Raw genomic sequence first — 16,068 nt, 5'->3', positions numbered from 1 at the left:
TCTCAGCGGCGGCGCTAGCATTGATATCATCACCTCCACACGGTCAAATAGATGCAGGTACAAATTCCTTTTCTACTGTCCGTATTGTCATCTGCATTGCAGATTTCCCCAAATTTTTTGTTAGTACCAAGTGACTATGAAAGAAATTTTGCTCTCTTACTGTTTACCATTCTTCCTTCTTCTTTTTTTAACCCTAACTTATGAGTGAAGGATCAAAAATATCTGAAGTATCCTGTTTTTCGAGTTTCACAGCTGAAGAATCATGTGTTCACACTTCCTAATATTTATTGAAGCACACCTCAACTATAAAAGTTCGTTCCTTTTCCTTACATGTAATATCCCTATCAGTAAGATAAGGGAACAACTCATAGTTGAGTTGTGCATTGATAACTAGTTAGTTATAGTTCAGATAAGAAAAGTGAACACATGATAATTCAAATATGAAACTAAGAAAAACCGGGATACTTTAGGTGTGTTTTTAATTCACTACTTATTTGATACATAGATACCCAAATCAAAATTTTAACCTTTCTAAGTCTCTGTGCTCTTTATTGTGATTGCGACCAACCATACAAGTAGTTTGGAAGTGATCAAGAACATGCATTTTTGCTTTGCCTACTATTTTTTTGGCACAACTGTTTCCTCAATTCATTCAATATTTGAAATATTTATTTTTTCCCCCTCACGTCAAAAGAACTTCTGAACTCGAGACATAAGCAGAAATAAAGTAAATACTTGGAGGAGAACTCAGAAGGAAGCTGACACTTGGAATAGTACTGGATGAAAATTTTAGTTTCTTCTTGTGCATAACTGTATGAAGTACTAGTTTTCTGCGTATGCCGGACATTTCATAACTTTATTTATTTGTTAAAAAAGCAATGACGATCTCGTATCCTCAAGAGTACATAATTAAGGGTTGAAAATAAAATATTAGTGAAGATCTGATTTAGTATGTTTCCCTCCTTTTATCGTTGGAGATAAGTGTAGGAAAGAATTTGACAAAGGATCTCTATGTGCGCCACCTGCATGTGAAAGAGAAATTGACTGACTGCTCAAAAAGCTCTTCATGCAATATGGCATTAGTAAAAATACATAGTCAGTCTAAAATTTAGTCATAGGGAATACCAATAAAAGACTAGTTATAGGGAAAATAGATACTTAGACAGTGGCGGAGCCGGGATTTTTTGTAAGGGGGGTTCAAAATCTGAAGAAGTAGACACGAACTACCCGAAGGGGGTTCGACATCTACTATTTATACATAAAAAATTACTTTAACCATATATAAATAGTACATTTTTTTGCCGAAGAGGGTTCGGATGAAATTTGTGAAAACCAAAAGTTATCAGAAACAGCTTGCTACGTGTGCTTAACTATTTGTCATGGTCCTATTGGAAGGAAATCTCTTCATTGTTTAGTGATTTGAAGGGTTGAAAAGGAGACTAAAGTTTAAGGACAACAGATGAGAATCCATGTGTTAAAAAGGAAACATTGAGTAGAAATCAGATTTGCGGCATCTGCCGTATAATTTTTTGTGAGATCAAAAGGTTATGCAAGTGCAGATATTAATGTGACTGGACTATCATTCCACTGAAATGAAGTTAATCACGGATCAAAATTCCGCTTCATGGCTAAAGTGCCAAAGAAGAAGGGTAGGTCTCAATGTAGAAGAGATTATAGAACAAGCGATTACTCTACTTAACTTGAATGTGGCCTTCAAAACAAAACCATGAAGGGGAAGTGAAGAAATAAGTAGCCATCTTTATAATCACAGACATAGAAAGAGATGAAATTGCAGGTCAAAAGAGCCACAGATCATTGAAAAAACGGCCATATTTCCCTAGTCCATAAATGATAAGTCAGTCCAATGGTTTTCTCCATCATTTATACATCTATTAGGGGTTTTCTCCTCCAAACTTGTCCTTATGTGTGTGGCATGTCTAGAGCATAGAAATATCTGTTTCATTAACCTTCTCTTACCACCTCAGATCATGAAAGCCTAAAGACCTAAGTTTGATCCTTATCATCCTTAAGGACCCAACGTAAGATACCAATACCTCCTGTTATGCATAGATGCAAATTATTCAAGCCAAGCCAAGCTTAACCTCTTAGACCCAGGCTTCAGAGAAGCCTAAGCTGTTGTTGCTTGAGATTGACATAATCTGGTAAGTGAGGGGCTCGAGATCGAGCTATTGATTGTGTGATCAAACCAACAATACCCCAGTTGGGATGTATCACTTTAATTGAGTTTCAAGATATTTTAAGGCATTGTATGTGTTAAAAGAAGGATCTTGGGTCTTACTTAATCCGAATGAACTACAACCCATACTCCCAACCAATATGATATGCTTACACCCTGCACATGCTCAAGGGTTGAACATCTGAAGCGTGTTAAGAAAATGAACTGGGCCTTACTTAAAAGCCCTGGTCAGTGGCGAAGCCACCTTGTGCCGAGGGGGTTCATATTATACCATTTATACATGGTTAAAATAATTTTTTATGTATATAAATTAGATGTCGAACCCCCTTCAACTAGCTCGTGTGTCTACTTATTCAGGTGTTGAACCCTCTTATTCAAATCCTGATTCCGCCACTGGCCCTGGTGCTCTAAAACTCCCACAATGTGCTGGGTCTGGGGAAGGACTGGACCACAAGGATCTATTGTACGCAACCTTACTTAATTTTTTAAAATAACTAGCTCATTAATTTTGAGGTGCATTCACTGGGAAATTCACCAGTTGAGCTGCAGAATTAGAGTTCCTCATGTTCTTCCAGTAGTTACTCTCTCAGCTTCCCGAAACAAGACTAATCCGTGAAAACTGATCAGTTCCACAAGTTGCAGGTTGTCCTAAAAGGGAATTGCCTTACTTACCAGTGATTCGTCGCAGGATGCATAGTCTGGATAGAGATCGAGCTATTAGTCTTTCCGCGGAGAATGTGGCAGTGGTACGGAGCTGCTGTATTTGCTAACTTTGTGTTGGAATCCAGTAACAAGATAACTTCGGGAAAAAAATGACAGGGTTCTATGTGGTTGATCCATATGCCAAAACTATAGTTAGACTCTAATTAAGGAAATAAATACTTCCTAAAAAGTTGGGAATGCTAACCTTAATTGGTGAAATGCTGCAATATTGGGAATGCTGACCTTAATTACCAGAGAAGAGTAGAACCTCATCTAGATTACCAAAAACTAGTCATTCACGTATACCTTTATCACAACTCCGTTTTCACCTCCAACTCAATTACCCAACGTTTCAGGAAATATTTGTTTCCCTAATTGGAGTCAAACTATAGTATTGGCAAATGGAGCAACCACTGTTTTTTTCCCCCCGAAGATATTTTCCTACTGGATTCCAGCAGCAATGCTAGCAAATACAACGGCCCCTCTCCTACCAAACATGCATGCTCTTAACTCCTATCAAACTCTAGTTTTCTACCTACAACTCATCTGTCTAATGTCTCTTCTACTCAGACTTCAAAATTTCCTTTTTAGTATAAAAAATGGCTGCCAGACTGACAAAACTCATATGAAAAGAAGATGGATGCGATTGAGATAGGGAATAAGGAAACATCTTGTGCACATTTTCTAATTGGTGAAAGACAGATCTCTATGCTTCCTGATTTGGTTCCAAGCAAGGTTAGTTGAGAAATTCATATAAGAACTAGGATCAGAATCCATAGTTAATGAAAGATTCATTAGATCTCTGCAAATTCAACACAAAAAAAAAGAAGTAGAAATCTTACAAAGAGACCAAGGATTTTTGAAAGGTAGAGAGAGACATGGAGAGCAAGACGGCCGTATTAGGGTAAAGAAGATGAGAACCTACCACCACAATTCACAGATAACACAATTTACATACATCAAGGGTAAATTGGTGAAAATACATGTGAAACAAATAAATATCTTCAGCCTAAGTCAGTGAATGGGCCGATTGGACCGTGTGGGCTGTGCCAGGGCCTGGATCAGGTAGAGATGAGATGTGACTCAACAGTTACGTCTATTTTAGAATTTCCTGAAATATGTTTTGTGTTAATATGCCTCTCATTTCCTTATTATGTATAATTTATTTATTTTATGACAAGGGAAACCCGCACTACCCTTTGGGTGTGCACAGGGTAAAACTCCTGCTGCTATGCAATAGCTCGCAAACCACACAGGAGAGGTAACCCACACTAGGCAAGCCCGGTGCGACGAGCTCGACCCTGCCTTCTGACTAAAACCTTGTGCAAATAGAGTTACTACGGACCGCATCTGTTAAGATGTCCTTTTCCCAGAAGGAAATGTTTCCTTATCTGTTTTTCAATTAATATACTTTTGTATTCTATCTTTCACTTCCATTAATCTATGATATAGCCTATATGTGCATCCATTCTTCTAATCTCTAGATATGAGGTGACACAACAATATTTTACCATGAAGAACGAGCCCTTTACTGGATTCTTTCATTCTTAGGTTTCAGTATACCGTACTACCTGAAACCATGAATTATCATTTAAGGGCCTAAAGCTGACTCCTTCTGTGGTCAGGTAACAAGCAAGAGAGCAATGGAAGTGATCAATAAAATTTGACCTATCAAGTTTGAGGGCAGGATTGTTGCCCCGTTTTCCTTTCATAAAAGTGGATTTATGTATATCATTTTCCATATCAATCTGTCAAATGTGACTGTAAGTAGTGGCCTAAGCCTAGCCATTAGGGCTCCTCTATCAAGTATCCACAATTGTTTTGTTATTGCATGTCTGCTTGATAAAAACTCATTTCGCAATTTTAGCCAATAGAAATGTTAATGGAAATGATCTTTCTATGATAGTATGGCCTTTTTAATGAACTTATTTTGGTGCATATGTTTTTTTTCCCTCTCTTTTTGGATTTGTGTTATCAGCCCTTTCTTTTGGTTTCCAGATTCAGATAAGTGATATTTCTCATGAACCACAATTGTTTTCCCTCTATTTTCTGACCATATTGTACTCCTTCAAATTTAAGAGTCTAACCTGTAAAACATTTAACTTCTTGAGCATATGTCAAATGTTTATCAAGCAAGCTACATTTGCATAGTAATCTCAATAACGTTTTTAAGTTTTATTTTCTGGGGTCTTGGTTCTCAGAATTGTAATCTTATTATGGTCAGTAGCTGTTTCCATAACTTTTCACTGCATAAATATCTATTTGACAATATTGTGGGCTTTTACTTTAAACTATTCAAAATAATTTGGGTGTTTAATGGTGATAGATTAATGAGCTTTCGTGCTGATTTCTTACTGTTGAAGAGCTTGACAATACAAAAAAATAATTCTATGTGAGGGATGTCTGGAAGATCTGAACAAATAAATCTTGTACTTATTTTATTTATGTAATGATTGGTTCTCTAGTTTCTTTAACTTCACCTAATCTTTCTTTTCTATTTTCAAGTGATGTTAAAGGTCGTTTGACATAAAGTCCTATTTTGTTTTCATTTAATTTAGTTTTATTAATTTGGAAGTATTTTTTTCCTTTCCTTTGGCAGATAAAGTTTAAAGCCCAAACTGTGAGAAGGAAGGTGAGAAATCCATGAAAGTTCTATTGTGGAACATTCATTTCTGCCTCAGCACAAAGCTGCACATTGCTATTGATAATATTTCACAAACTTCAATTCACCTAAACATGGTATTTCCAGCCTTACCAACTCTTTTTTCCAATTCCATGCCAGTTTTCCTTTCTCATGCTACAATCTAGCAAATACAGTAGTTGATGATCACATAATAAGGAGTTTGCTCCAGTCTCCAACAATTTGTTTCATTTCTCCCTATCTCAGCATGAAGAGAGCCTCATTCCGAACTCACTTTCTCGGAATTTCCCTTACTAAAAGAGGTTTCATTTCTATCTCTATATTATTCAGTTAACTGCTACTACTAGTAGTGTTATATTTTGGGTCCTACAGATCCTTTCTTTTGCAACCAGAAACTTAAAATCATCCCACAGTATCTCAATTCAAACTAACACAATGATGCAGTACTGTTCAATTAATAATACTTCAAGCCCTTTTTGTAAAAAAGTTGTTTGTGGACTTTTATCTAGTTCAAACCTGATATCTAAGAGAAGATACCTTTGGAGCATCTAAAGAAAGTGGCAACACAAACAAGAAGTTTTAATAGACTAGAAGTACCATATGCAATACAAATTCAATAATATATCAGTATTTCCGTTTGGCCTCCATATACAAGCTTGCTCTCTTGCTTTGATTCAATTTGAAGCCTAAGTTTCAATCAAAGAGATAACTTCACGGCCATTAGCAACCAAATAAGCCCAGTTATTCCGGTTTGACTTAAAGCTACTGTAGATTTCAGTGGTGGAGCCGATGATGGGACCGGATTAATGTTGCTACTTATTGGCTGTGCTGCTGATGGTGGTGACATTGCAGGAGGTGATGCAACCAGCCCAAAAGGCGGACTCGTAATGATATGATCACAAGGTGGAGGCACAGGAAGACTGGCATTATGATCAGATGCCAAAGTGGCAGCTTCCAGGACTTGATCAATGCCATGACATCTGATGGAAGCACTTTTGGTGCAGATATTTGGACTAACGACTCTGGCGTTGTTGAGAAAGAAATGCATGTTACCAGAATTGTTGACTCTGAGGAAAAGGTCGGGTATTGAAGTTGGTATCATGGAGCCTGTTGGGAAGTGTTGGAGGTGGTCGAAAGCCAATGGTGACTGTATGGAATGTCGTTGCAAGAAATCTGCCACGTCGTTTTCTTGGATTAATGTTTGGGACAGTGTCCTGTCTCTTGGCATCAAGAAAGTGATGTTTCCTTGAATAAGGTCAACAGGGACCATGTTAATCAGCATTATAAAGGTGAAATAATTTGCTGTCCTCATCTCCTCAATGGCTTGGCGGATGTCTGAGTTACTGTTTGTGGCAGTAGAGACAGATGATAGCAGCAACTTTAGAAGGAATGTCAAGATTATATAATTTCTGGCCATGTTTGATTTATTTTTTTTGTCAAAGTGCTGTTAGACTTAAGTTATTTGAAGAGTATTTGATGATCATAATCATGGGTAATAATGCTCTATATGTGATACACTATGCTAAATGAAAGCTAGCTTAACCATGCAATCTTGCTGCTACAACAACTAATTAGCCTCATACCTACTGCATGTATATATGGTAGGTAACTCTGCTAAGTGATCGCTCTATATATTTGTTTTGCTAGCACAAAGAGTGTTGTAATTATTCGAATAGTGAAGGCGGATCCGGGTAGTGGGGTGGGGTGAATTAGTTCAAGTTAATTATAGGGTGATCGATAGATAAGCGATACATCATAAATGAAGTTATTAGTTGGGGTCAAAATTTGGGGCTTTAAAAATAAGGGTATAGTAGGGCCAATCTAATGCCAGTTGTCGGGGTATTTAGGGGCAGAAAGGTATACAAAGGGTAATTTTGTACCAATTTAAATAGTTTGAAAATATTTTAGGCCTCTTTTCATTCTTTAAATGCTAGAAGTGCGACCAAACTACCTCCACAAGGTAAAAGAAAGGTTTGCGTACACTCTATTCTCTTCAAATTCAAGGGAAAGGTTCTTTAAGTACATCACAGCTTTAACATGTTGATAGTGGGCAAGGAAGCTGAAAACTTCATGATGAACATCTTATGACACTGAGAAGAAAGCCAATAAATCAATTTTATGTCTCACAAGGGTCTTGTCAAAGTAGCAGTGTTCTTTGCTTCCTTTAGGAAACCTGATAAATTAAGAGATGAAAATAATTTGCCTAAGATATGATATAATTAATTTCTTCTATATAAATTGTAAGTGGCTATAGAAGATCATTTTCTCTAAATTAAGCTACCGCTTTTAAAGATGTAAAATTTTAAGTAGCCTCCACTTAGAAGAAAATTTCCTACTTGAGAATTCGGGGGTTGTTTCCTTTCCTCCATAGCTCTAACTTTCAAAAAAGTTTAAAGAAAATTTACACGATTAAGTCACTTAAAAGGTAATTAATTGCAAATCAATAGTTATACTTAAATATTATTGATTGGTAATTTAGAACAAATAGTGAGTAGCATGATATGACATGTTAAATGACAGGTGTAAAAAGTATTCTGTATGTTTCAATTTATTTGTTTTGTTTTGACCTCATAGGAAATTTAAGAAAATAAAAAAAACTTTTGAATTTTATGATCTTAAATTAAATATATGTCAAATGTCTCAAAATGTCCATTAATCTCATGGTTTGTGCTGACATACTTTTTTTTTTTTTCCTTCCTTCTTTGGGTGGAATACAGAAAAAAATGTTTCCGACCTGCCGGATTCGAACCAGCGACCTAAGGATTTCAGTACTCAAACTACAGTCCTCCGCTCTACCAACTGAGCTAAGGTCGGACTTGTGATAAGCATGCATTCACCAATATAAAGCTAGTCTTACCAATTCTCATTCCTTCATTATTTAGTTTCATGCGTTCATGGGTTACGTCAAACACTTTTATTTACCACGGAATGCATCAAACAGCCTTTTAAAATTATCAGTAAATTTTATTTTGACGCTCAGGCTATGACGTATTCTAATTGAATACCTAAGCACATGCTAAAATATTCATATTTTTTGGAAAGAAAACTTTTGTGCATATTCTCACGTGCTCATTACATAGATAAGTTAACCACTCAAAATATGTCACCTTCTCTAATTATACACACCAACCAGAACAAGTCTAAGATTTTACGACTTATTGAATATATTAACCTTTTTATTTAAATAAAACAATACAATATCAAAAGAACTACACATATGAATGCTTTACCATACATATTAAACATTTCGAAATTAAAAAAACTAATAATATAATTTTCCTGTGATACAAATAAATATATGATCATTGAAATCTACTAGCTAATACCGATTCTTATGCCAAAAAGAACATAAAAGGAAGCTATAACTATAGAATATTTTGAGATTTGACAAGTAAAAAATTCTACATGCTTTATTTCTATAAGACATTTTCTACTTAATCTGTTTTATAATTCAGAATGAAACATCAATATTCTGATGTTTAATCTGCTACCCTCCTCCGTTCTTTTTTTCTTTCACTCTGCTTATTGATATAATAAAAAGTCTTATTTCTTCTCAACGAGTGTTAGTTTATTTGCTTAAATAAGATATACAAACATTAATATTATGCCATCACTTTAAGATTCCTGTATACCTTCTCTTAATCCTGTATAAATACCACATTTATCAAACCATACATAATGACCTTAAATTCGAATAACAAACTAGCGTAAATTGTGCATTTACTTTCAAAATAAATGTAGGATTAAGCTTTAGGGGGAAGAGAGGGAATGGTAGATTCCTCAATTCCGGTTTGGGACTCGGGGTGTTCTTGTTTTGCAGAAGCTGCAGCATGATCTTGCACATCACTTTTAGCTGAAGCTGCAGAAAGTTCTTGCACATCACCTTTAGCGGAATCTGCAGCTTGTTCTTGTGCATGACCTTTTGTAAAAGTTCTTCTTTCTTCTTCGGCCAGTTTTTCTTTCGTCTTCTGTCCCACTTCCCCGGCAGCCTTAGTGACCCGACTAAAAGCACCTGCAGCCCAAGTTACACCGGTCAAAGCATATCTGTTCTTCATGATGGCGGATCCAGCATTGCTAACCGTCTGCTCAGCAGCTGCAAAAGCAGATTTTGACTTTTCGGAGACTTGGAACTTCTGGTCCATTTCTTTCACTTTGTGGTTCACAATGGTTGCTCCTGTAGTGATTTTCTCGCTAAGGCCATATTTTTGGTCTAAAGAAGCAACTGTGGCTGAGGTAGTGGATGTGATCTTGTGTCTCTCGTCTAGTGCCTTGGCTTTGCCAACTGCATCCTTGCCCAAGATAAAGCCCTTTGCCAACATGCTGCTGACTACGTCCTCTGCCTTTTGAATAGCAGATCCAGCAGCGGGTACATTGCTGCTTTCAGTTGGCTGCACATTATAAACGGTACACCATTTATGGACAATCATGTGATGCATGAAGCTGGAAAGTCTGCTTAAAACATAAAGTTATACGTACAACTTGTGATACTGAAGCTGTAGGTGGGAGCTTGTACTCGGGAGCTAGGACTATTGAGATGGACTGATCAACAATTGTAGCTCCCTAGAAACACCAAATGAGCTTATCAATCGCAAAAGCGGAGAAGTAAAGGAACATGTTCAGAATTGGAAATAGCACATAAGTCAAGTGAACAACCAACAATACTTACACTAGAATGCACTTGCTTTTATCTGTATCTCTATTACAACATTTAACTGGATAGAAGAAGAGGAAAAAATGATGGTACTGATTTTTTAAAGTATAGAACAGTCTCCTTATTCTCTGTAACATCTGAGCAATTCTGACTTTAATACTCAAACAGTAAAAGTATCCACTGAGAAAATTGTCAATAAAATGATCATTAGATATGTATCCAAACTCCTTAATTGTGTGCTTCCTTTTAAAAGACTGATTGACTTCTACACTAGGCTAAAATGCAATATAGTACCCTAACTTTTCAAACTTCAATTTCCCCTGAAGTTATGTTGATCCTTATATTAAAGCCATCATGCTGAGTAAGAAGGCCACACTCAAGTAACATGGACCTAGCTTTTATGATTTCGCTAGCTACTTTGCTCTATTCTCTGGCAGCAGTAGTGAGCCTCAAGACTTTAAGCACTTCTAAGTGCTTGGGTCTAAAAATGAAACCATAATTTTGCTGCTGAGGAGGATGTATAAATCTCCTGTCAGTTGCACTGTGATAAAACGCTTCTATCATCTGCCTAATATACCCCTCTCCACCCTCCCCTACACACCAAGGAAAAAAAGAAGAAAGACAAACTGCTACCTAGCGATGCACAAAAGAAAAATTAATAAAAAATAGAAATTAAGAACGACAGAGAAAATCCATAACTTACCAAGACAAGATACAGACAACTATAAATGCTACCCGAACCGATAAATACTTAAAGAAGTGAAAACTGGAAGCTCATAAAGAAGTTTCCCACGTTAGGCTGAGGGATGAGTTGTTTGTCTACTTAGTTGGTCTTGAGCAATCCTCACCTCATACAGAAGAATCCCACATTGGTTGAGGGATGAGTTGTTTGTCTACTTATTTGGTCTTGGGCAATCCTCACCTCATACAGAAGATTCCCACATTGGGTTGAGGGGTGAGTTATTTGTCTACTTATTTAGTCTTGGACGATACTCACCTCGTACAGAAGAATCCCACATTGGGTTGAGGGATGAGTTGTTTGTTTACTTATTTGCCCACCTCATGAGTTAATTTTTGGGATTGAGTTAGGCCCAAGGTTCATTTCTTTACCGTACGCTTCTATTAATATGAGATAAGGAATGGAACTTTACCTCCCACACCCCTCACCACCTGTGTAGCCAAAAATGCTAACATTTGTCTATGTTGCGAACAACCAAAGTTATGTGATGACTCTCAACTGAATCAACTGTAGTTTATATGGGACCACTTTGGAACTTCTATTACTCTTACAGAAAAGAAAAGGCTCCAAGTTAATAAACCTAACTGCAAAGGATGTACCAACCAGCAGTGGTGTGTGATGTATTTATCCAAGTAAATGGATGGATCATATCTTAAAGCTCTTTCAGTTAACGGTCTCACAAGGTTACAAGTGACAGATTAACCAAGAGGAACAGTACAAACGTGAAGCAAATTGTCGCCCCTTGGCGCAGCAGCTCCTTTGATGTTCCTTAACATAAAGAGTATCCTTTTTACTTAACCTAGAAAACTTAGCTATCTCACAAGTGTGAAAGAAAATCTGAATTTATCTCAGATGGACAGATGAGGCAACAACCAAATAATAAATAGGAAGATTCGGGACAACCACAAAAGCACAAACAATGTGAGCTAACCGATTAATGCTATTTACAGAATTTTGCAATAGGGACACTTCAATATCTCATTCTGTCTCACCCCACAAAACTATATTCCACTTCGAGGAAACAAAGTGATAATTCAGAAGGATTTAGAAAAAGGAATAGGGGTGCTAGCTCGTATCACATGCTTGCTAAATTAACTGGCACAAAGGTCTTGTACCTTTTATAGAATTTGTGTTGTACTTCAAAGACACAACCATCATAAGTACCTCTTTACCTCTAAGGTAGGGATAAGGTCTACGTACACTCTGCCCTCCCCAAACCCCACTTTGTTCTGCGTACACTCTCCCCTCCCCAAACCCCACTTTCTGGGACTATACTAGGTGTGCTGCTGCTGTTGTTGTAAAAGTACTTCATCAACAAAGATAACAGCTTTTTCTTCATTAAATAAATCAGAATGGCAATTATAGAAGCTTATTAACTAACATTAACAAACAAAAAAAAAAGCAACAAAATGCCAAGATCAATGAGAAGTCTACATACTGAAAGAAGAACTGCAGTCTCCGCACTCTGAGGATCCTTGAACGTGACATAAGCAACTTGAGATCGCTCATTCTCGCTATAAAAGAAAATAAAAAACGTGTAAGGGAATAAAATCTCGTGTAAAGATAAGTTAGATGCTAAAAAACACAAAAATAGTAATAATAAACTAACCCTTTCATCTCTAAATAATCAATATCCCCAGAAAAGGAGAAGAACTCCTTGATATCTAGCTCTTTAGCACCCAAAGAAACATTGTTCACTTGCACTGTTTTAACCTATCATAATAATAAAACAACCAGAAAAGATCAGCAAGACTTTATAACAGAAGGCTTAATTCTTCCACCTCTTGTGAAGGTAAAAATCTCATGTACGATTATCTAGAGTGGCACTAAAAGTGACTTATCTGTTGATTTTATCACTATCACCCAAAAAAAACCAATCTTGCACATTCTAATTAACCAGGATATTATTATCACCTAATGGATATATTGCCATAAGATTAAAAGTTGTACCTTTCCTATATATATACAACTAGTTACAAAAAGGATATAAATCAGAATTATTTTGTCATTTGTTTATGTATTTAAGAGATTTACAAATGAAATTGAATCTCATAGAACAATAAGTCAAAAATGGAACACAAATCCATTTTTTGATTTATTTCATTTATACCATGACCGGAACTGGGGAGGATACACGTTAGGATGAGCTAATTTGCATTTGTAACAACAAATAAAAAGAAATAGAGATGTTGAGCTATTCACTTACCGACATCGATCGAGATAAAAAGATAGCAGATCAACCCCAGAAGAATTTGGAGGATAAAGAAAGAAAAGAAAAAAATCAAAATTGGAGGAAGAATCCAAGAGGGGAGAAGAGACGTGTAAAAAATAGAACTAATATTATTATGGAGTTAGAAATAGAACGTGTTATACGCAAAAGTTGGCAAATGGACACGCTATTTACCTTTCCCAGGTGTTTGTTTCCAATAAGGCCACACGAAAGCTTTACCCACCGATTACAAAAAATACAAGAAAATAGTAAAGAATATTGAGGGAGAGATATTTTATTGTTATTGAAATGTAAGTACAAAATAAATTAATTTAGCTTTCTCTTTTTATAAGAATAGAAGTTGCTTTCTACAGCTGTCTGCACAAGTTACTTATAAATTGGTAAATATGTACGCGTACAGAACATATAAACCAAATCAATAAATGCAAATATGTGTATTCCTTATACAATTATTATTTAATTAATCATAATTACTTCTTATAGTTATAAATAATAAGTTTTATTATAGTTATAAAATAATTACAAGCTAATTGTAGGATAACTCCACAATTCACTGTATTCTTAACACAAATATTATAACTGCCAAAATTTTCTATCTTCGCATGTTATATGGTTTCATAAGCATTGTCGATTCTGACTTACAATTTATACGTGTGCGCTTGACTATTTTTATAAGTATTTTTCGCTATCTCGTATGCTAATTATGTCAACAACAATAAAAAGAGGAAAAAAAGACCCTCTCCAAATCAATACACTCCAAGAGGATGACACTTGGAAGAGGTATTATTAGTAAATGATAAAACTGAAGACAAAATCAACTGCAAAACAGAAATAGCAGAGGCGTTAAGGCTAATGCACCTTCCTTCCTTGGTCGTTTTGTACTCTCAGTAGTAGTATTTTCACTTGCACGGCACATCGCCCACTTCGCCTGCTCTTTTCTTGCAAAAACTTAATGCATTTTCAAATACATCAAACACAACGTTGCTTCTTCTTTTTGTAGACACAGATTTCTACTTCTTTTACAGCACACCAACAACAACAAAAAATTCTCTCTTTTTTGTGTTTTTTTCAAGTAGGAAGAAATGAGCTTTGAAGATCTTGAATCAGGCAGGTCATTGTATGTTCAAGGAGGAAATGGATCATGGGGACGACAAACAAAACAAACCATCACAAATCCTTCTGCTTCTGATAATCGTCAATCCATAGTAGTTGGTGTGTTTCAAATAAACACGGCTTTGACAAACTTTCAACGCCTAGTTAACACCCTTGGAACTCCCAAAGACACTCTTCAACTCCGCCACAAGATGTAACGACTTGTATTCTGTGTTCCTTGATTAAGCTATTAGGGGCATTTTACGGTGGTGCGTGTGTTAGCAAGGCTTAATTTCTTGCTTTTCTCTGCAGCCACAGTACAAGGCAGCAAATTGGGGAATTGATAAAAGGAACTTCAGCTACCCTAAAGCAAACCATTGAATCAAATCGACATTCTCAATCTAGTGTAAGTGGATGAAAATATTTGAACAAAAAAGTGCACTTATAAGAATGCGTCACACATTGGGAATCTTGTGAGTAATGTTTCTTTTAAACTTTCAGGTCACCAAGAAGATTGCCGATACTAAGCTTGCTAAGGATTTACAATCAGTTCTTAAAAAGTTCCAAAAGGCTCAGCAACTTGCAGCACAGAGAGAAGTAGCTTACACTCCTTTCATCTCCCAGGAAATCATTTCATCTAGGTAATTAACCACTCCAAATGCTTCTGCCATCTTTCTTTCTTAGCCCGGATATATGATCTTATATTCATAACTTACATTTGTATTTTGCAGAAGCCCAGAGCTTCAGATAAGTTCATCTATCAGTCCCGAGAGCGGTTCTATCCTTCTGGAATCCAAAAGGTTAGGAGATAACTAAGTACACACTCGTTTTTGGGTTTTGTTGGTTGATAATGTATGTTAAGAAAGTTTATTTTAGCACCCACGTCTCAGTATGGCAAGGCAAGTAGTTGTAATCTTATTTTCTTACTGTTTTCACAAATTCTTTATGCAACCACCACTTCTTTTGCTCATAGTGAACTCTGGCTTTACTTCTATGGCAGACAGAATGTGGTACAATTGGAACATGAGATTGTTTTTAACAGAACCATCATAGAAGAAAGAGAGCAAGGGATAATAGAAATCCAGCAGCAGATTGGTGAACTGAATGAGGTGTTCAAGGATTTGGCTTTATTGGTCCATGAACAAGGAACTATGCTCGGTTAGCCAATATCTCTATCCGATCCTTCACCTTTTGTCTTTCTTCCTCCAAAATTCCAACTATAACTGATCTAACATCCTAAAACCCATCTGCCAGATGATATCAGTTCCAATATTGAGAGCTCTCATGATGCAACTGCACAAGCTGCTAAGCAACTTACCAAGGCATCAAAAACCCAACAATGTAATTCATCAATGGTAAGAGTCTATATTGCAGCTAGTCCTATGATAGCTGCCAAATTGCCTTCATTTTGAGGCAACATTGATACTTCCAAATTTTCTTTGCAGAGCTGCTTGTTGTTGGTGATATTTGGGGTCATCCTGCTAATAATAATTATACTGGCGCTGCCATAAAGATTTTTCTTCCAAGTAACTAAATTGAGATATTGTAGCCTTTTTCATCTCTCAAGTGTATGGGTTCCAATTGTTCTACCTGCATCAGTCTGCTAGTGTAGATATTTGTATGTCAATATGACCTTCAAAGTACAGATGTACAGTAAAACAATTTATAGACATTGGGAACTATCTGTGTGCAGTGCGCTACCACATTGTGTCCGGTGTATGTAGTCCTACCTTTCATTTCTACAAGAGGTTATTTTCAAGCTTGAACCTATGACCTTTCATTTCTACAAGAGGTTATTTTCAAGCTTGAACCCATG

At 36.3% G+C, this 16,068-nt stretch overlaps 3 protein-coding genes and 1 non-coding gene across 5 annotated transcripts; 1 reads left to right on the top strand and 3 right to left on the bottom strand.

The window, feature by feature from the left end:
* Positions 1 to 5,936: 5,936 nt before the first annotated feature.
* On the bottom strand, positions 5,937 to 6,957 carry LOC129900654 (FAS1 domain-containing protein SELMODRAFT_448915-like). Its single transcript, XM_055975668.1, has one exon. It carries the CDS (start codon positions 6,955 to 6,957, stop codon positions 6,238 to 6,240), a length of 720 nt encoding a protein of 239 aa, XP_055831643.1. The 3' UTR covers positions 5,937 to 6,237.
* Positions 6,958 to 8,268: 1,311 nt separating this feature from the next.
* Positions 8,269 to 8,354, bottom strand: TRNAY-GUA (transfer RNA tyrosine (anticodon GUA)). Its single transcript is given in 2 exon segments — positions 8,269 to 8,304; positions 8,318 to 8,354. It is a non-coding gene; the product is annotated as a tRNA-Tyr (tRNA).
* A 650-nt stretch (positions 8,355 to 9,004) lies between these two features.
* Positions 9,005 to 13,268, bottom strand: LOC129901388 (binding partner of ACD11 1-like). The gene is made up of 5 exons (XM_055976539.1): positions 13,137 to 13,268; positions 12,540 to 12,643; positions 12,369 to 12,444; positions 10,017 to 10,100; positions 9,005 to 9,928 (listed from the first exon to the last, which is right to left on the bottom strand). Exons 1-5 carry the CDS (start codon positions 13,140 to 13,142, stop codon positions 9,284 to 9,286), a joined length of 915 nt encoding a protein of 304 aa, XP_055832514.1. The 5' UTR covers positions 13,143 to 13,268; the 3' UTR covers positions 9,005 to 9,283.
* A 509-nt stretch (positions 13,269 to 13,777) lies between these two features.
* LOC129899706 (syntaxin-22-like) lies at positions 13,778 to 15,934 on the top strand. Of its 2 annotated transcripts, XM_055974733.1 has the most exons (8): positions 13,778 to 13,940; positions 14,237 to 14,466; positions 14,565 to 14,658; positions 14,754 to 14,893; positions 14,984 to 15,052; positions 15,253 to 15,410; positions 15,507 to 15,607; positions 15,698 to 15,934. In XM_055974733.1, the coding sequence occupies exons 2-8, from the start codon at positions 14,243 to 14,245 to the stop codon at positions 15,761 to 15,763; spliced, it is 852 nt and encodes a 283-aa protein (XP_055830708.1). In that variant the 5' UTR covers positions 13,778 to 13,940; positions 14,237 to 14,242; the 3' UTR covers positions 15,764 to 15,934. The 2 variants fall into 2 exon arrangements, with proteins under 2 accessions (XP_055830708.1, XP_055830709.1); XM_055974734.1 differs by lacking the exon at positions 13,778 to 13,940 and having other exon boundaries at positions 14,206 to 14,466.
* The last annotated feature ends 134 nt before the right edge of the window (positions 15,935 to 16,068 follow it).

This window comes from Solanum dulcamara, chromosome 8 (assembly GCF_947179165.1).
Source record: "Solanum dulcamara chromosome 8, daSolDulc1.2, whole genome shotgun sequence".
Classification (NCBI taxonomy): Eukaryota; Viridiplantae; Streptophyta; class Magnoliopsida; order Solanales; family Solanaceae; genus Solanum; species Solanum dulcamara.
This window is presented reverse-complemented; position numbering and strand designations above follow the sequence as displayed.